Source organism: Euwallacea fornicatus, chromosome 32, assembly GCF_040115645.1.
Source record: "Euwallacea fornicatus isolate EFF26 chromosome 32, ASM4011564v1, whole genome shotgun sequence".
Lineage (NCBI taxonomy): Eukaryota > Metazoa > Arthropoda > Insecta > Coleoptera > Curculionidae > Euwallacea > Euwallacea fornicatus.
The window spans coordinates 2001103-2021242 of NC_089572.1; the positions used below are offsets into that span (position 1 = coordinate 2001103).

The 20140-nt window shown below is 43.3% G+C and overlaps 2 protein-coding genes across 5 annotated transcripts in view; one reads left to right on the top strand and one right to left on the bottom strand.

The window, feature by feature from the left end:
• The window catches only part of LOC136348308 (uncharacterized), an 86272-nt gene extending 72632 nt beyond the window's left edge, over positions 1–13640 (bottom strand). Inside the window, exons 1-2 of one of the 3 annotated variants that reach the window (XM_066299056.1) lie at positions 13263–13640; positions 443–1117 (exon numbers count right to left, since the gene is read on the bottom strand). In XM_066299056.1, coding sequence (XP_066155153.1) covers positions 443–482 — 40 coding nt within the window. In that variant the 5' untranslated portion in view covers positions 483–1117; positions 13263–13640. Of the gene's footprint in view, positions 1–442; positions 1118–8122; positions 8433–13262 lie in introns of those variants that run through there. The other 2 variants (XM_066299059.1, XM_066299057.1) reach the window with 2 other exon arrangements.
• The window catches only part of LOC136348302 (heat shock cognate 71 kDa protein-like), a 78474-nt gene that overhangs the window by 46731 nt on the left and 11603 nt on the right, over positions 1–20140 (top strand). The window contains exons 2-4 of one of the 2 annotated variants that reach the window (XM_066299045.1): positions 9087–9199; positions 9270–9499; positions 9566–9882. The exons of the other annotated variant lie outside the window; for it this stretch is intronic. The gene's annotated coding sequence lies outside the window, so the exon portion shown is untranslated. The remainder of the gene's footprint in view (positions 1–9086; positions 9200–9269; positions 9500–9565; positions 9883–20140) is intronic. 2 annotated transcript variants of the gene reach the window in all.

Here is a 20140-nt window from a genome sequence, read left to right on the forward strand (position 1 = left end):
TAAATGAAGTTGTAATACTGTAAGACTTAGAATACGTAGTTGTATTTATGGCGTTATGTTCAGACACACCTTGTAGAATAATTCACAAGAATAGAACATCCTAGATACCTAGCACCATACAGGGTGTCCCGTTCGAAACAAACGGGATTTTGTCATTTTCAAAAATCGCACAATGTGAAAGAAACGCACTTTTTCGCCTCTAAATTCTCCAAACTGAGAGAGATGCATATACGAAAATGTATTTGTTCTACATTGATTCTCAAGAGCTCTAAGAGATCCACTCTCAAAGTAACAACTTTTCGAACATTTTAACTCTCAGCGGTGCGCGTTCTCTCTCGAATTCAGAACGATTCTCCACTCTGTCTCGACTAAGTCGATCAAACTTAACCATGCGGGGCGTCAATCTTTCACGTCGTGTTCAAGACTGCGTAAATGAACTTACATGAATCAGTGTCCTGCGCATGCGCCGATGGCATGGACATCAAAGTCTCCCTGCTTCCATCCACTGCGTCCACTTGCAGGGTCACTGTGGGGTCGTCAGCACTATCACTAGAATTACCGGTAAAATTTTGAATCGAATCACTGGTCGAAGTTCGTTCGCCACCTCTGCGAGTGGGGTCGTTGCAGTCCGCGTCGCGTTTCGTCGAACTAGAACTAGGAGGAGGAGGAGGTATTACGCTAGTATCACTTTTCCTTAAAACTAAACTGGAAGAGGTTACGAATTTGGAATTACTGCTGACTGGAGCGCCGCCCGAGCCACTGCCGAGGGCCGTCAGTACCACGACCACGTAGAACAACGTGGGGGCCAGTGGGTACGCCTTGCGGGCTGTGGTCGGTGTCCTGACCAGCAACCCTTCATACAACGGTACCACCTTGGTGTCAGGTTCACTCGTTAGGGCGCCTGCGTGCTCGATGATATGTCTTTGGGGGTGCCTAACTTAATGGAATTGTGGGGGCAGCCTAGATGGAACACCGGGGGGGCGTCGGCTTCCAAGTGGATGCGAAGTCTCTTAGAGAAACACCGGGTGGGAGAGCGGAGCTGCATCTTGGCAGGCGCGATCGTATCATGTCGATTTTTGATTAAGGGGGCGGGCAGGCGGTGGTTTCTTTACAGTACCTGAAACGGAATGAGCACTGAGAAAAGTCCTCCAATCAACGTGATGAGTTAAATATTTCGAGTTGTCTCAATTTGAACACTTAACTCTATTGCGAAAAATTCGTTCCGCCTAATTAATTCTATTGATGTCTCGAGGGCCGTGCCCCTTTTCTATCATGCCAGTGACCAAGACACTAAATGGCAAGGTTGTATTTTAGGGATGGGGCTGTATCCTCCGGATATTTCACGGGCGTGCGTTGCACGTCCTAGGGGTTATAATATTTTTAGTATCTCATTGTTAGTAACGAGGTTCTGCTAAAAAAATTTATTCATATCTCGAGGCCAGTGCCCCTTTACTATCATGCCAGCAATCGACGCACTATTTTTCAAGGCTGTGCTTTCGGGTTAGGTCTATAGCCCCTCGATATATCTCTTGTGTGCATTGCTGATCTTGGGAGTCACAATTTTATTAGTGTATGAATGACAATCGTGTGTTTCCGCGTATAAAAATGTATTGAAGCATTGAGGTCATTGTTCCTTTATTATTGCGCTAGCAATCAATGCACCATTTTCAAGGTGGCACCTCGAGGAGAGGGCCGTAGCTCCGGGATGTTTCAGTGACGTGCGCCGCAACCCTCACAGGATTTTTAGAGCCTCTCTAACCGTCAGAAATGCTCAAAAAATGTATTCCCGTTGTGCCCTTTTGTTATCAAGTCAGCAATCAATGCACCATTTTTCAAGGTTGCGCTTCGAGGCATGACCTCAGGTAAAGTCAGCCACGTGCAGTGTCTCTGGTAGGGAATACAAAGTGTTTACTACTCGCCTGCCAAAAATGGGAATTCGCTTGCGGCGCTCAAATTTCAGAGAGCTAAAGACTTTTTATAATGCCAGGAGGCGAGGTAATAATTTCCTGGATTACGCTTAAACGTTATGGGGCTATAGCATCGCCGAAAACCAGTGGAGTGCAGTGCCCCCAATCAAGGATACATTTTTTAACGTTTGACCGTGCAAAACGCGCTTTTGCTTACGAAATCGTTTTCGATCTTCGTGGGGTGGTGCTCGTTTATTTTGCCAATGATCAACGGAGTAATTTCTAAGATTGCATCGGAGGATTGAGGTTGCGGCCCGAGGGAAATACAGTGGCGCGCAGTGCCTCCAGTTGGAGATATACGGTGGTCAGCAAAAGTATTCACACACCTATAATACTGTGAAATAACGGTTTGGCTAAGTGTAATGCAACGTTCTCTGATTACTTTAGTTCGAAACGGCAACGTGCGAGCGACTAATCAGTAACATTTTTTATAACTAAATCATATTGTTTGTAAATACTATTGCACGCTGTTTACAAAGACGTCATAAAGCTAGACCGTAAAAGCATATATAATGTAATTAATTATTCACGATAGTATAATATATAATATTAATATTTCGTGGCACAGCTTTCAGCTTCAATCGTAGCTGTCAAGCGTCGTGGTATCGACCAAATTTTGGGCTACAGGGCGATTCATTTTTAATCACTCTTCCAGCAAAATTCGTTCGAAGTCACTTTTGTTGGTTATTTCACGTTTGCCGATCCGTTTCTTTAATCCCCACCGTAAACCATCAACGGCATTGCTGCCTCGTGACTGGGGCGGACGCTTGACAATTTTTGGCACGTTGTCCAGTAACCATTTCCGGACAGTTTTTGCCGAATGTTCGGGATCGTTATATTAAACGAATAATCTCCAGGCATGTTCAGTTTTCCAGCACTCTGTTTCGGATTGCACTTTAAAACGTTTAAATACGCCATTTTATCCACGGCTCCTGGAATGATCACCAAGCTCCCCGCGCCGTTGGTTGGGATGCAGCCTCATCTGAACCAAGTGCACTAAATGACTTTCGTCTCGAAATGAGGCTCTATTTCAGATATCGGTTGGGGAATTTAGTGTGGACCGGTGTGCGAACCGAAGACGTTTTTGTTGATTTCTTAGGTTAATAACAGGTTTCCCTCTAGCCACCCTTGAAAAGTATCCACCCTTTTCGTTACGCTCCGTGCAGTATCGGGGCTAGTTTTTTTTATATTTCTTCAATCCTAGGAGCTAAATTAGGAACGTTCGCTCTTGGATTCTGTGGAATTCTACAATATCCCCCTCCTGTCTAACACCCCCCCCCCTTTTTAGTCGTATCGCTCGCTTACGATTAACAACAGATTTTTCATTTTAAAACTTCTTCACGATGCTTCAAACAATTGCAAAATTGGTAGCGATCCGCCCTATTTCTCGATATGATTTATTTTGATTATGTAACCCAGTTATTATCTCTCTTTTAGCAACTGTCGTTTCTCTCAATTTTCAGCCCATTGCGTTTTGGACCAATTATTTTTGATTAAAGCTCCGATCTAATGCTTGTATTAACTTGCCACTGTCGGCTCGTACAATTTTGAAATAAACATTCGTAGATATAATCGCTCTACTTGCAGGTACAGACTTGACTTCTTCACGTTCGCGCAAATGTATGAACACTTTCGGCGATTAATTTTTGACAGTTAACATTTGCAAACGATATTATTTAATTAAAAAAAAATCATTATAGATCAGTCGTTTACGTGTTGCCGTATAAAACTAAAGTGATCGGAAAATGGTGTGAGTGTAAAAAGTCGAACTCGGCTGTAACGAACGCTCGGTTACAGCGAACCGCTGGGAGATACCGGTGCGAGTGCAACGCTGGAAACTGAAGCGAACGGGCCCAGGAACCAACAGATTTGCGAATCTGAGAAAACTGTCCTACATGAACATGACGCGATCGATGAACATGTGGAAGTTGCTGAAGTTTTTAATGATACTGACATTGCTCAAATAACTGCCAATGATCAATATGAAAAGAAGGTGGAGGGATGAGCAGGAAGTTCACGGGAGCGATGAAATTCTAATCGCCGCAGCTCAGGCGGCTCTTTCTGCTTTGAAGATCGTAGCATATTGTGTTTGCAGATGACTTGTCCAGAAAATGAAAACTTTTTAAGTGCGACAGATGTCCCGTGAAACGAAATAATTGAACAGGTAATGAAAACCTCCAAGGTGCAGAATTACTACATATTTCACGCCCATTCAGTATGTACTTCCGTCCTACCCAAAAATTTGACTTTATTCAAAATTCCGTTGTTTTTTTCGAAATTTTTGTTTTCATCCTCACACTATATACAGGGTGTTTCCTAACTACGTGTAGAAAATTTAAAGGCGTAATCCTCGACTGATTTTGAGTCAAAAATGTCTAATGAACATATGTCCGCAAATGCCTTGTTTCCAAGATACAGGGTGTTGACTGAAAGACGTTGAAAAAGGTTTTAAAGGTTTCTAAAGGTTTGGTGGTATTTACTAACTTGTTTATTGTTAGTTTTTTTTGCTATTTTTACTACTATAAACAAGATAGTCAGTGTTATTTTGGTGTTTTACTTTCTAGAGTGAAAGAATTCAGTTCTGGGTCCCAAAAATCAGATTATACCTCAGTTTGGAAAATTTTCAAAAGCCTAATTACACTAATCAAGAAATGGCCAATATGGTTTTTGTTTACAGCCTCGCCGATGGCAGCGAGGCGCATTTACATGGAAAGGTTTCCAAACCACCAAACCTTTAAAAACCTCTTTCAACGTCTTTGTGATGCAGGATCTCTTATGAAAACTCCAGGAGGAGGAAAGTCGATAACACGTCGAACACCAGAAGTGGAGGAAGAAATCTTAAGACGTATTGAAGAAAACCCCGGAACCCCCGGAATTGTTTTTTATAAAATTCAAACACCCAAATTGAGTCATTTTGGAAATAAAATCTCTTTTTCTTGTCCCATTTCAACACCCTGTATATTGGAAACAAGGCATTTGCGGACATATGTTTATTAGACATTTTTGACTCAAAATCAGTCGAGGATTGCGCCTTTAAATTTTTAACACGTAGTTAGGAAACGCCCTGTATACCTATGTACTACAGCGCAAATTATATAACTCGATATTTGATTAAAACATAAATTTTTATTCAAAAGCGCTTTTCCTCGGTTTATAACGACACTCCGCATATGACCAACGACAGGCGGAGTCCCTTGAAAGTTCGTTATAACCAGGTTCTACTGTATTCCATTTCATTTAACAGCGCGATGGGTCTATGAATACTCTTGCTGGCCACTGTACGTTCTACGAGTTTCTACGCAAAGTTCAGGGGTCAGTGCCGCTTCATAATATCAGAAATCGAGGCTCTAATTTTCAGGGATATACTTACGTCTTCACTGTATAAACAGAATGTAAACACGGTCCCCTTTATACAAATTGTAACTAAAACTGAAGTGCCGCTTTTGCCTTTTTTTGCCGCGCACTATATTTACCAGCACGCGTCCGTTTATATCGAGACTATTAGTCCAGGTGCTTTTTCCTTGGAGGAATTCCTGGATGGCTCTGAAGGGAATCAGCTATGGCATCTTTCTACTCCGATGTGTTAATGAGAATGCACTTTTACCGCCTAATCTGCGCTAGTTTAGCGGTGGATTAAACAACGAAACACTCCAAGCAACTTGCGCGAGATGAAGCGGCAACAGACTAAACAATCGCTATTTACCTCCTGCAGTTCATTAAGAGTCTGTTTGTTTTATTTCCGAATTCCTGAGCGGAAAACGAAAATATATTTATGACAGCTTCGCGAGACAATGTAATTGTTGCTGTAATCCTCAGCTCCTGAAGAATCTTGGAGGAGAGCAACGCACGTGGTCGCAGTGGATACGAAAGAAAAAAAAACATTCTCAAAAGAGGTATCGAATGATGCTGGACCTCTGGGGAGGCACCTACCTAGATTGGAAAACTTTGGGAGGATGTAAACACGGTCATTTTTGCGATGCGCGTTTCAGCAATATTGACCGGAAAGTCAAAAGTAGTTCTGGTGAACATTCACGGGATGTACGACCAATTCCAGTTTTAATAAGAATCTCTGGAACAAAGCCCGATTTACTAAGTCTGGACAATTGGGAAGTAAACAAAGCCGTTTTGACTTCATATTTATAGGCACACTTATCGAATTTCAATCTGCTGAATTGAACTGATTTGAGACTGAAGGGAGAATTGTTTTTGTTGCCTCTATCTCGCTTTGTGTTTTTATATCGAAGGCATTTCTATTAGAACTCCGAACACACTCCAATAATCTCTCTGAAAACGAAAGAGCGTGTTTTGCACACCACTGACTGTTTGATAACTAACTTGATTTAGGGGCAACTGCGGAATTTTTCCTTTGAATCGAAAAGACAAGTGGGGTCACCCTCTATAGTCCCAGTGGCGCGACGAGCACGGTTTGGTAGAGTGAAACTGATTTAAATCGTAAGGTAGGTTCGGTACGCAGCTGGTTACATTTTCTTGTTGCGAAAAGTCCTGTAAAACGCCGATAGGATTACAAGCGGTTCTCGTTTCCAAAAATGAAATAAAATTTACGAGGTTTCTGTAAAGAACAAGGAAACTATTTAGATTTTGGGATTTTAACGCAGGTCTGGTACGCCCCTGACTTCCTCTCCTTACAGCGATTTCTTTTTTGTTTTTCGGTAATGAGAAGCCTTTCAGCCATGCGGTGTCACAAAGACATTTTGTCGTGTTCGGTAAGTTTCTACGTCATTCTCAGCAGTTTTCACTAAAACTTTACAGGGCGTTCGTGACTGCATTTCGTATGCTGCTACAGACAATTAACACAATAATTTCCCTCCGAGTTTAAGCATGCGTGGAAGAGATAAATGAGACAGTTTGCACAGGAATTCGCCAATGAGTACGGCATGCAGTTGGCGCATTTTTAAACAGTTTACACCATCCTTCTCTGGATGTTTGAACGCTCAGTTTCCGTACAGTTTCGGAAAGTCTTCGCTTCGACTTTCTTGTGCACTTGATCAAGCAGTTCGCGTATCGCTTAGAACGTTCGTTATTTTATGAGTTTGAACATACAATTTCAACTTGCGTACAGGCAGTATACACAACGAATTTTCTATGCGTTTGCATATCACTTTGATGAGTTTGCACTAAAGATTTTCAGAATGTTCGCAATTGCAACTTGCCTGACAGCTTTAGCATGCACCTTAAAAACTAAATGAGACTGAGCGACTTTCAGTGAGTTTTGATAATGCAGTTGGCACCCTCTGCAACAGTTTGCACTTTTCTTTCTTAACGTTTCAGCACGTGGTTTGCATACAGTTTTGGACGGTCTTCGCTTTGATTTGAGCAGTTTGCATAGTGATTTACAGTGCGCTTGGACGTGCAGTTTACATTGTAGCTCCTCGCGATGCTTGGACGTGCAGCGTTCCTGTTTCTTCGAAAAAATTGATTTTCTCTTCAGCCTGCCAGCAGATTTTGAGAGCTAAATGCGGCAACGATTTTCGAAGAGGTCGAACCTGCAGTTGGCACAATTTTTTGCCCCGTTTCCATTGTCATCTTTCATGCGTTTGAACCTCACTTTGACTTTCGGGGGGGCATTTGATCAAGCGATTTGTGTCCTGCTCGGAAGAGCTTGATCGTCGTTCTCCGGTAAGCGTGAATGCGCAGTTTAAGTTTACTAGAGGCAGTTTACATATTTCTCTGCGTTTACACTTTACACTTTGAGCAGTTTACATTGGAGGACGTTGCCACTTGCAGTTTGGCCGCGAACTTAGATTTTGGGAACTGAAGAAACGAGACAGTTTGACCTGTTTTTGACGTTTGAACGTGCAACTTGCTTCCACAGCGAGATCGCAGTTTCGGTGGTTGTAAACAACGTTGCTGCGACGTAAACAATTGTAAACAAAGCCTTTTTAGGCAACGCGTGCGAACAATTTTCGTTGGGATTCAAATGTTGCGGAAAGTGGGCACTTAAACCTGCACTGACTTTGAAGCAATATGTAAACAAAACTAGGATAGATTGTTGTCTTCCTGCTCAAGACCTCGGAGAAGCAGCCAAATACCAATTACCGGTCGACAGTCGTCGCCTTTCGGAGGAGCAGAAGAGTTATGAGCGCAAAGGATACAAACAACAACTGGTAGTCGGCATCTTGATTTTGTATAAATACCTTCGGGCTTTCGGTCATTCTAAAATAGGGCTGTTTGGCGGGTTGCCAACCATCTGCGCGCTGTCGTTGTCAATCAGGACGCCATCTGAAGCGAAAATGTTGCGCAGATTAAACTTCGCAGAGTCCGCCGAAAAGTGGTTGATTTTGGTGATTTCGACGCCAGCGGCAGCCCGGTGAAAAAAATACATTTTTTTGCGGGACTTTTTTTTTCTTGCGGTCTAGGTCAAAGTATGGACGTGGCCCGATCTGACAACGCCGCTCCGGCGACCGTCTAACGATATTTTTAACTCGTAAGCTATTTACCAGTATGTTGCCAAAAAACCGAACTATGGCAAGTAGACGGGGACGTATTACTACATGCGCAAAAATCGGCGTGTGTGCGCGAGTGTGTCCGTCTCTGCCGTACGTCGGATTAATTTAATTGATTATGTGGTTTCGGACAGCTAATTTGAATATTTGGCGCCTCTGCACCGGCCCCGGCCAGGGGCGTCCGCCGGAGCGGAAGAATTTGAAACGTTTCTCGGACTGACAGGAGATGGATTATGCGGACGCTCATATCGACCGCTAATTTGTTTTTGCGCGGATTCTTTGCAAATTAATTTCAAGGCGAGACTTTTTTTAATTATCCCAGTTCATAATCCCCGCAAATATAACCAATACTAGGTTATTTTTATCTTCCATGTTTAGATACGACATTCCGACAGCCTTGACACCGTACCATTCATGCCGTTCACTCGTTTGCAATAACGAGACAACAAAAACAACTTTTTACGTAGATTTATTGCTATATGTAATTGTTAGAGCTTGCTAGCCTATAAATTATATATGTAGCACTAGATCGAGGCAAGGCGCTTCGGATCTGGCTCGTGCGGAGGACAAACGGAGGCCGGCCATTCGAAAAAAACTCCACGAATATCACTTGCGAAATGGAAAAAAAATTAATACGGTTTTCTCCACTTTTTAGATGACTCTAGCCGGCAAATTTTCAAGCAAGAAATTACACCTCTCGATTTAAAAAAACGCACCTGTTTCATGGTCCCAGGAGAGTGAAGTCCCATTCCCGCCCATTTTTTAAACGTAAGCACGCAGAGGGTCTCAAAATTCACCTGTCATCATCATTCAACTTTCACCGAACGACTCCTGTCAGGTCCCATTATTTTCTCTCAATACCAAACCACCTTCAACGGCAAGAAGTACTCATATGTGCTATCTGAAGATCAGATAAGACCCAACGTCCTGCGGAGATTTATAAACGAAAGAAGTGACGGTGCGTGACCGTCATCACCTGCGTATTATCGTGGTCTTTGATTGGACCTGCGTTAATCGTAACGAAGGATGCGAGGTGAGATTCGAGGGGCGGATTCTCTAATATGGACCGTAAGACGTTTGTCCGACGTCGGAGTGAGCCGCAAGAGTAATGGGTTATATCGACGTTGTTTGCAGGGGAAGTTTCTACTCTCACGCTCACGCTGCTAACTCATCCAAGTCCAATAAATTAGCAGTTATCGGTGATTAGCGACAGGTCAAATCACAGGATAATCCCCTCTCAAGAGATTTAATGCCTGAAAATTTTGTGATCTGTTCGCGACGATGATTAGCTCCAGGTTTTTATGCGAAGATGAAAATTGCTCGTCTAAGCTCGACGTTGCGTGTAGATTACTGATTTTAGATCCAGAGGAACGAAAGTGTATTTCAATTGCTCTTGAACTGTAGAGCACGTTGCACTCTTTGGGGAAAGTAGCGCAGCCAGAAGCTCTCTGGTAAGAACTTACATGTATTCAGAAAAAAGTCTAATTAAAATTGTTAAATGCTTTTCTTTGAATAATGGGACTTTCATGGCGTGGGAACGAATTCACTTAACCAACAGTTCCTTGTGATAGGGGACATCGTCTTTTCTTTAGTTTCTCTCCGTTTCGTCCGTCAATTCGATGTGCGTCAATCTTCCTATATTCTCCAAATTTCGGGGGTGTTTGGGCAGCCCGAGTTCGGACTTAACTAAATCTGTCGGGAAGAATACTTTTCAGGGTCTGTATTGTACACTTAACACATTTAACCGAAGCCGATTGGTGCCCCTATCGTCAAACCTGTTAGATGGTACATAAGTGCTTAACGCCATCACATTCTTTAATTGCAAGACAACTACCAGCTTTACCTGATCTAGTACTTTTTAATTGAGATGTCTCGCTAATCGAGACATCAACACATGCAGTGGCCATTTCAGCAGTTGCAGGAACGGTATCTGTCCGTTACGTGATTTAGTAAACTGTTGTCAATGAAGCGTTACGTTACACTTTAATCGCTTCGTATTTTCCAAAAGTTGATAATCAACCAAATATGTTGCTCTTTCTGAAAGCAATCGTCCACCCTGTAATTTGTCGGGTGCGAATCCGATCTCTCGTCGGGCACCAAAACGAAACAAGGAAGAACCACAAGCCGCGGTTCAAAGTCCGCTTTCCGAACGCCAAAGGTGAACATCTTAAAATTGCAGATGAAATAGTTCAACCTTGGAGAGTGAATCTGTTATGGGAAACCGGAATTTTTAGATTAAAGGTAATGGTACCTTAATGGTGCTGCGACGAACCCGCGCTGTAACGTGTGGTTACGGGAGAATTTGGTTAGGTAACAGTGAGTCCTCCCGAGAACCTTGAAGATGGCTCTCTCGGAACCCGTTTCAGCGATAACCTCCACATTGCCGTTGACCCAAAGCGCATTCCATTTAAATTAGTAAAAAAGCGCCGAAATTTAAAAACAATAGTCGAGATACGTTTCCGGGGTCAAGGAGGACAGTTTAAGGACCTCGGCCATTGCCTGCCTACTCAGCTGTTGTTTTTTCGCACGAAGAATTTCAAGGAGAACGTCCAATACAACGATTATGTAAACTCACATCTCGGGGCTTATACGAAACACGTAGGTATAGGAAGAGACTAGAGCGGTCTTCCGAGAACGAGGCCAAATTTGGGGCACCGGGTAAACTGTTTTGGGCACTAAATTTATTGTTTTCAGCAAACCTCACCATAGAATGAGGTGCCTAAATGCTTTTAATGCGTTCGATATTTTTTCAGTTCAATAAAATTCTCGGACGCAGCACCTCGCAGGATGCCACGAGCGATGCCGCTTCTGTTTTTGGTTTCCAGAAATTTTTCTGGACGATAATTTGGGGCTTCATTTCAGTAATATTTCCACAGGTATCCACGTGGGTGTATTCCAATTAATGGGTTTTGTCAAGAACAACTTAAAATTTAGAGCGTAAGTTGGGAAAAAATCGAGCCGTAATTGAATTCCAGTGGCGGCAGTGTGGTTTTTGGCCGCGTGCAAAAATGGAACTTTTCACTTCCCATATTAATAAATATTTTTCAATTATTAAATTAAAATGAGAAGAGCCCGGGGAACGAAACTGCAAGGAAATATTCAAGAATCAAAAACGATCTTGAGAATATTTTTAGGCGCCGTAGATTTCCAGTGGCAGCGTCATTTTTTTAACGCGGAGATGCGGCAAATTTTGAATTTGCAAAAAAAAGTGTTCAATAACCCACAACTTAAACCGTTCCGGCCAATTTCGATCAATCCCTAAAGTGTTTGGTGATCCTAGTGTTTCGGCACTTTTGCCCGTCGTGGGGCACCCTTTCTGATACATTTAATAACTTGACGCATGCGCTTTAACGAACGAGTGCAACAAAAAGCAGAGGGTATTTGCAAATGTCGAAAAGAAAAATTCTCGGAAAACCACTAAACTAGATGCCAATGTGGAAACGCAACGATTGTATGAAGTGTGAAAAAAACGTGAGAAATTGCATGAAAATCGAGATAAAAATTGAGAGAATTTATGTGAGGCTAAGGCTACAGGAATCCTTAGAGAACGTTTGGAAACCCAAAACGTTTCCAAAGGAAGTAGAACGAAAGGCCAATCCCTAGGGAATTTTCAAATAATTCCAGATCAGGTACCTAAATTCTACTATCTCCTGAAGAAATAAAATAGGAAGGCTCCTCAGAGAGTGTAATGAAACCTAATCCTTCGTTTAAAAGAAAAAAGGTAGGAAAATCCAAGGAAACTGTAAAAGATGTCGTGGTGAAGCCTAATTTTAAGAAAATATTCATGGAAAATGATGATCGACGTGCACTTACCATTACGGAGGACAAGAAATGTACTCATGCTAATAACCAAATACGTTCTGATAAGTTCTGCTGAAAAGCCAGCTGCATCTTGAAAAAAATGCTTGAAAACGTTCAGAAACATTCTGATATGTTCAGCAAAAGTGAATCTCACTGGAGTTTCAACAACTGCGAAAGTCTCTTTGAGGAGAACAAACAGAGGTCAAAATTCCAAAATGGAGAAATTGTATCGAAAATGAAAAAGACATGAAACATTGAGGAACTGTGAGGTTTCGAAGTGCGATGTACCCAACTTGAGGCCGCGGCATACCATTTTTTATACAGGGTGATAACGAGTTGAAGCGACAAAGGCATCTAATATGAATATATGTAAAGTGGAATGCTCACAGTCATATGAGAAAAGGTCCTCAGCTCTATGGGTCATCTCAGAAACTGTGCACGAAATGCGTCGAAAATACTTATGTTTCAGGCATCCTGCAACCGGAAAATGGATCATTTCCTGGCTCATGTTCGCATGAGCTTTTTTCGAACGTTGTTACGAGGCACCTTATCCTTCTCTCACATGAATAATGAGTGATCCTATAGATCTGTGTGTTGTCGAGAATACATTCATCGACTCGCAATGGTGTTTCTAAGGCTAAGAACGGTTTCGGAATTCAACTGTTGGGTAAAGGTGTCGAACTCTCGATTACCATATTAGATAATCGTTAGTAATGACGGGTAATGGTGTTTTTGTGTGTCTCAGAAAGCGCGCGTGTCTATGGGTACCTGGTTGATGCACGGAACTCTTGTGCTAATTTCTACCAAAAGTATTCCGCAAATATATCGGGACGTGTCAAAAATAACCGCGCGCCAAAGCTCGACATCATCATCATCATCATGTCGCGACGACATGTCGATAAACGCAGGGTTATGCTAATCGTCAGAAAGGGCCGAATTCGTGAACCTTCTTTTCAACAATAATTGCGTTCTGGTTCCTGTGCCTGGAGGCAGCGGAGGAATGACAGTAAACAAAGACAAAGCTACGTACATTATTTCTTATCTGTCTGTCTGGCTGATTGTGAGTTCTTTCGCTCTATCTCACTGATAAGACACCATCAGCATCATCAACACATCAACAATAATAATCATAATGAAACAACGAGGTTCGAAAAAGAGCGCGTAGCTGAGTAGTCCCCGCCGCCGCACTGGCCAGCTCCTTCAATATTGTCCATATCCCGATGCGCTCGCCGATCAATGCGCTTCAGATCCGGCCGTCTGGATGGCCATTTCACTCAAGGGCCGTTTGGATTCTGGTCTGCTTTCGTCCGCCCGTCATAGTACGGATGGCTGATTGGTGCCGGTTGAGTTTCGACGCGGTTCCGTGCCGATCTGATGGCCGCCACGAACTAGTCGGCGGCTCCGTTTGTTGGCCGGGACCGCGGGACGCAAATCCCGCATCGGGGGTCGTCGGCGTGCACCAGACGGAACGCCGAACGTCACTCGGGCCGTCTCGGCGCGGACGTCGCACTGGAAAGGGACGTCCCGGGTTGCCACTTCGGGATCTCCTCTCCCGGAATCCCGTCTTTCCGGACGCGCTCTTACCACGTCTCTGCTGCTTACATTGAATTGTGTGCAAATTTTTATACTCAAGGGAATTCCGATTCGATTCGCCGAACTACCAAAATCTTTTTGGAGTATTTTCTGCGACCGATTTGAAAGTAAACAAAATCCCATTAAAGAAAAAACTAAAACAATCGCCGAAAACGAACGATTACCCTGCGATACTTCACGAGACCCGTTCGGTTGCCTCAACGTTCTACGGTAATATGACATTTGGACGTCAGAACTTGTCAGAATGAACTCTACGTGTGCGTGGATATTGCTCCTTAGGGTTTGGTCGTTTATTTAACGATGTGCTTTCGGATTTTGTCAGAATATGTCCGGAAATTATTAGAGAGTCTTTCGTAATGCGACTTTATTGTCTTCCAACGAGGATCTTTTGGGTTTCTTCACGTTTCCTGTGAATCTCCCTGGGTTTTTTCTGCAAAAACAGTAATGAAAATCCATCGAAATACATGTTTCTCGGATGCAGCGCAAACGGTCGTTCTGATAAATTCATACGTCAAATATTCAAAACATTCGTGACAGACGGGCGATTCAAATGTCTTGGATATTTGACGTTTGAATCGACCGGTTCAATGCGAACAGGCGTGTGACAGGCAATGACAATCAGTGCAAATAACAGAACGATATGGAGAGGCGTTCCCGTCCGTGCAGATGCGATAACCAGTGGCGCGCACAAAGCTCTGTATACGGCAGCTCCGAATTTCCCACATTTTTCGATAACTTCGCCCATGTCTACCGGACACTCTTTTTGTATGTTGAAGAACCAGACGTCCTTAACAGCAGATAGCGGCGGTCAATCAATGTAACCAGAAAAAAACACTGAATAGATCGCCATTGTCTCGAAATGATGCTGCAACAATCTGCTTACAGTGTTGCAAGCTTCAGGCTTCTTGCGTGCCTGAAATTCCCCTCTTATCGACGATAAGTCGCAAGAGTGGCGGCGCTTTTAAGTCCCAAACAAATTGCCGATGTTATTGCACGGGGCAAAGTTCGGTCACAGTTTCCACCTGCATCCGGGACAAATAGTCTGACTTAAATCAAAACAAAGCAATGCTATCGCTCATGGTTGGAAATATGCACAACTATTATGGCGGCTACAATTTAAACGGCAATAAAGCACAACTCGCACAATGGAAAATGTACACCCAAGTTGGGATGATGTATCTTTTAGACGGCCATTTTGTTTCCCGAGTTGATGCCGCTTTGCGTCAACCTTATACAGGTGGCATTGTGGCTGATGGGCACTTTCACCGTTCTTGAAATAATGCATTGTTGGCAGTAGAGATGGGCGACGGCAAGAAGTCTCTTTTCCTTCTCCCCTGCCATTCCCCATAATGTTCCCGCATAAGTCATGTAAATGAGAACGTTCACGTTTTTCTGCCCATTTCCATTTTTCTTAAGCCGACAATTTGCTTTTGCCTGGCTAATTTCTCCTTCCATATTTCGAAGTTTGTTTAGCTACGTGCCCGTAGTAGACCTGGAGATTGCCGTCATGTCGACTCTACGTGACCGTTGTTTCGTTCGGTTTTTGATACGCTTCCGCATTTTTAACGATTCCACAAACGAGTTTTTTCGATATTTTTCCCTTGGCTCTCCACACTACCAAGGGTTTTTGGAAATAAACAAATTCTTGAATTTACAAGTACAGCTCCAGGGGCGTGCGCAAGGGGATTTTTTCAAAATTTTAAAAAATCAAGGCACGACCTTCGAGGTTGAAACCATCCAGCGTGCGACAACGCTTTTTGCACTCTTTGAGGGTCTGACGGGTTTCCCCGAAATGATCAAAGCGGCAAATGAAGCTTCAGGTGTCACGAAAATTAGAAAGTTCACGCATTTCTTGAGAAGAATTCGAATTCGCCTTGTTAATGTCTCCTTCTACATTTTTTAGTTTGTTTAGCCACGTGGCCGCAGTTTATCCGGATATTTCCCGTTTGTCGACTCTACGTGACCGTAGTTCTGCTCGTTTGTCGACATGCTCTTTCGCACTTTTATTAATTCCACAAACAAGTTTTTCCGATATCTTTTGCTTCACTCTTTCCGCCGCATTTACGTTTTTTTCTGTTCCAATCTCAAGGATTTTCGCATTTAACTTAATTAATCTGTTTTTTCGTTCGGCTCTACATACTTACAGTTTTGCTCGTTTTTCGATGTGGTTATTTCCTTTCACACTTTTATCCGTTCCACAAACAGGTTTTTGCGATGTGTTCTGCTTCACTCCTCTCGTCATATGGACGTTTTTCATGTTTCAACTTCAAGGATTTACCAGTTGCTTCGCTCGTTTCTCCACGCACCTCCTCCTCGGTCCTTCAATCTGCAAGCAGCGTGGGACAGAGCGGCTGCGAAATGACTTTCTGCAGGCGAGTGAAAAAGGCAATTTTACAGTCGTTCTGCCCGAAAAACTAGTGGGTTCGTTTACTTCACGCATAAACTCCAAGAGTAATTTTTGGCTTAATCTCTTAAATTATCGAAAATGTTGGATTTCATCAACATGCCGTAGTTTGCCCGCAATTCGTTCTCGTCGGCTCGACGCGTCCGTAGCTTCGCTCCCTTGAAGTTTTTTCCCTCTCCCACTCCGATCGATTCAACAATTGAATCGAATCCAGAATGTTTAACTGTGAGATAGAAGAATTCTAGCTTGGTGGCGTTGCGGGGCAGAATAATTTCGTCAAACGGGCGTAGAATGGGGGGAATGATCCGCGCCAAGTCGAAGACCGCCTAATCTTGATTAAAACTAAACTTTGTGGGGGATCGATGGGGGCGCAGCTTAAGTTTTGACTAAAATTCCATTATGATATGCTCGCTAATCCATCCTCGAATTAAAATATAGTTAGCTACGTCCAAACAGAGCTGAAACTTTGGCGCGCCGTTGTTTGCCTTCGAAGTTGAGAGGCGCTGGAAAGACAAACACAATCAGCCTGAACTGAAGAGACACGTTGTTCCAGTGTTGACAGTGTCCGCCGGAGAGTGTTCCCGGTGATAAATTGCACTAATGCATTCTATTCATCGGCCCCGAGAGGTTTATAACCATGGGATGCAATTTCCTGCAATTATTTTATGAAAGGGGCTGCCCGCTTTCGCTCCCGCCGTCTGGCTCATGCCCATTTTCTATTGAGATTTAATAACACGATGCCTCTAACTAGACTCATTCATTTCCGCTTTAATCCACCGCACGAAGTTACGGGGCTCAATGGAGGTACTTGACTCAAAGATTTGATAGAAACTCTGGATTCACTTCAATCGGAGAGCTTACAGAGTACACGTCGAGGCGACGTATCAAACAATCCTGCAAACTAAAAGGTCATTAGGTGTACGTTAAATCGACGTGACGCCAGAGAAATGTTCTAGCCGAGAATGTGGCGCCTGGGGAATCGAACAAGTTCGACGTCAAAATGACTTACATTTTTTCACTGCACGGAGCGGTATTTCCAGGCCCTTTTGGGGGAAACGTTTTGCCCTCCATTAGGACATTTGGAGAGTGGATTTCCGATATGGAGGGCCCGCTATAGCACCATTTCCGAGGAATACAGGGCGTCCCATAAACATTTCACCCCCAACGAATTTCTTTAATTTGCCATTGGAAAAAAGAGTTCAAACGGCGATCCGCCGTCATTTTATGAGTAGAATTTAGAAACGGCCTCGTTGCCCTCGTCCACATGATCCATACCCCTGCACGTGACGTAAAGTTTTTTTTTATGATAAATGAACCCTCCATTTTTTTTTTTAATATTTATGAATCGATCGTTATATTGTAAGGTCAGTTTACGTCACCTTTAAAATCTACAATTTTCGAGTTATTCGGGAAAATATGATCATTTCGACAGGTGCAAGGTACCGCGGAAATCGCTGTTGTTGGCTATCCGCGGCGAATTTTCGAAATTGGTCCTTTTAAAGCTGGGGGGGGGGGGGGCTAATTAGTCACGTTTCGACATATTCGAATTTGTAGAAAGTTTTCTGCAATCGTCGAAATGCCCTTCCGAATTTTCATGATTTCGAAGGTCAATAATTTTTTTTTTTTTCCAATTTTTCGTAGATAGGGAAAAACTCTATGGGTGACCGTTCTTGTGTGTCCGTGGCTGCGTTAGGTAGGATCCGCCCCCGAGGAGGACCCCTGTCTGCCAAGAACTACTCTTTTTGGAAAATATCTTGTTTATTCCAAATGGACCTTCCCAGTTTTTCCAACGATGGCGTGTTCAAAATTCAAAAATCTAGGTCTAGAACGATCATGAGATCTCTCGCGACGCATTCTAACGCTTCTGTTCGGCTATTTACCGAATTAAAAATAAATCTGAAGCACGTCCTGTGCCTCTCTAAGAGAATAAACGATATTGCGAGCATTTTGACAAGTACAAAATGAAACTGTACGAAAAGTTGTATTACAGGTGTTTCGGGATCGTCGTTCTTTCCTTTTTTTCATTTATAATTTTCGAATTTTTCGAAATAACTGGAAAAGCGAAAACTTTAAAGATAACACACCTTGCGTGAACTGACCTGAAAATTTAACGAGCATTCCAAAAATATGAAAAAATTCAGGCTGTTCCGTTTAAAAGAAGGTTGTCACATGCGGGGGGATGTTTCACGAGGGAGGGGGCCCCGAAAGCCATTTTTAAGTTGCATTTCTAACGTGAGGGGGGAGTCCCCGCTTGGACCTTTTTTCTAACGTCGAAAATACAGAAACTAGACGGGGATAAGTTCGTTAATGGGCACACTCCGTGTGCAGTCTTGCACTCACCATACGGTTAGGCCTTACGAGTCTAAACATGGCGACATTTCCCTGCCTCTTTTCGACACCTTGCCGTTCGACTTCTTCGGCAATGTATTATGCAAAAACTGCGGTCTTCCGAAGAAGAGACACATTTCCCCAAAGGAAAAATGCCAAACTCCAACTAATTAAATTATCCGCGCATAAAGCCAAGCTGGTGCTCGGTTTAAGCTGAGTGGTGCTGAAGCATAATGCAATTCAAATAAGCCTTCATAAAGGCGCATCCTGCAATGGCCCTTAGAGCTTGTATAAGTCGTCTGACTGCCACGATTACCAGGAATCCTGCTAGAGCGAGGCTCGTTATCGATGCTCCTTGTAGTGTGTTTTGATATACCTCATTATGAGTCGATAACGCAGCTCATGTCTAATTTCCTGCTCGGATCGTACGGTCTCATTACTGCTGCAGAGCGACCAGACGTCCTTAATAGTGGAATTACGATTAGGCGGTCAATCGACGCGAGTAGAGGACGCTTTTAAGGGAGGTGGGAATAAATCGGCCTCGTTAAGTACCTGGGTGGGGTTAAATCGCAGTTTCTCCACCTGCATCCATAACAAATGGAACGTGTTAAATCAGAACAAAGCAATGCCATCGCTCAAGGCTGGAAATATGCACAACTATTACGGTGGCTGCAATTTAAGCGGCGTTTCCTTCGGCAATAATGGCGGTAATAAAGCAAAACTGGCACAATAGGAGCTATTTAAGATGTGTCTTACGGCAGCCGGTAATGGGGATTATATTTCACTTGCGAGCAAAACAGTGGCTTGATACAATTTCATGCCCATTTCGTAGTTGAGGAACAACTTTTGCCGTTCTCGCAAATCGCCAATATAGGAAGAACTGGACTGGGCAAGATGTAAAACTGCTTACATGGGCAGAAACTTAAGACGGAGGATCTGGTCAGGTAATCGATGGGCACGATGGTGGAGAAATTGTGCTGCACTCGTCCAGGTTTTGGGACGCAGTAATGGAAGCGGCAGCCGACATGGTTGAAAATTTTCATATATAAGAACATGAAGGGATAAGGTGGATGACAGATGAAGAACGCGCGAATTGGGTTGGGGTCCAAAGATCAATCAAATCAGGAATGAAGCGAACAGCCAAAGATGTCAAAACGGCCTTCAAAGCCTCAGGAAATGAAGCGAGTCCTGAGGAGGCCTGAGCGACAGAAACTTGATGGGAGCTGTCTCAAGCTGGCTTTTTTGGTAAATTTCCGTGCAACTTTGATCCTGTTTTGCCTACTTTCGGGGCTATGCAGTATGTAAATTACGAAACAGACGGTGTTCCTGGAAGGGTGTTCTTTTGCAGGAGATGGAAAGCTACAATCCCGGATTGTAACGGTATCACTTACGAGAGATGCCGGATTCACGCGAATTCGTGGTGGGCGTCTGAGAAACTCACTCTCTGATTTCTTTGAAAATTCACTTATGAATTTCTAGGTAAATTGACGAACTGCGCAAGACAGATACGCATAAAATTCATTTGGCCGCCTCTATTTTTCCACGAAAATTTATTTGAAAATTGCTCTAAGAATGAGGAATCG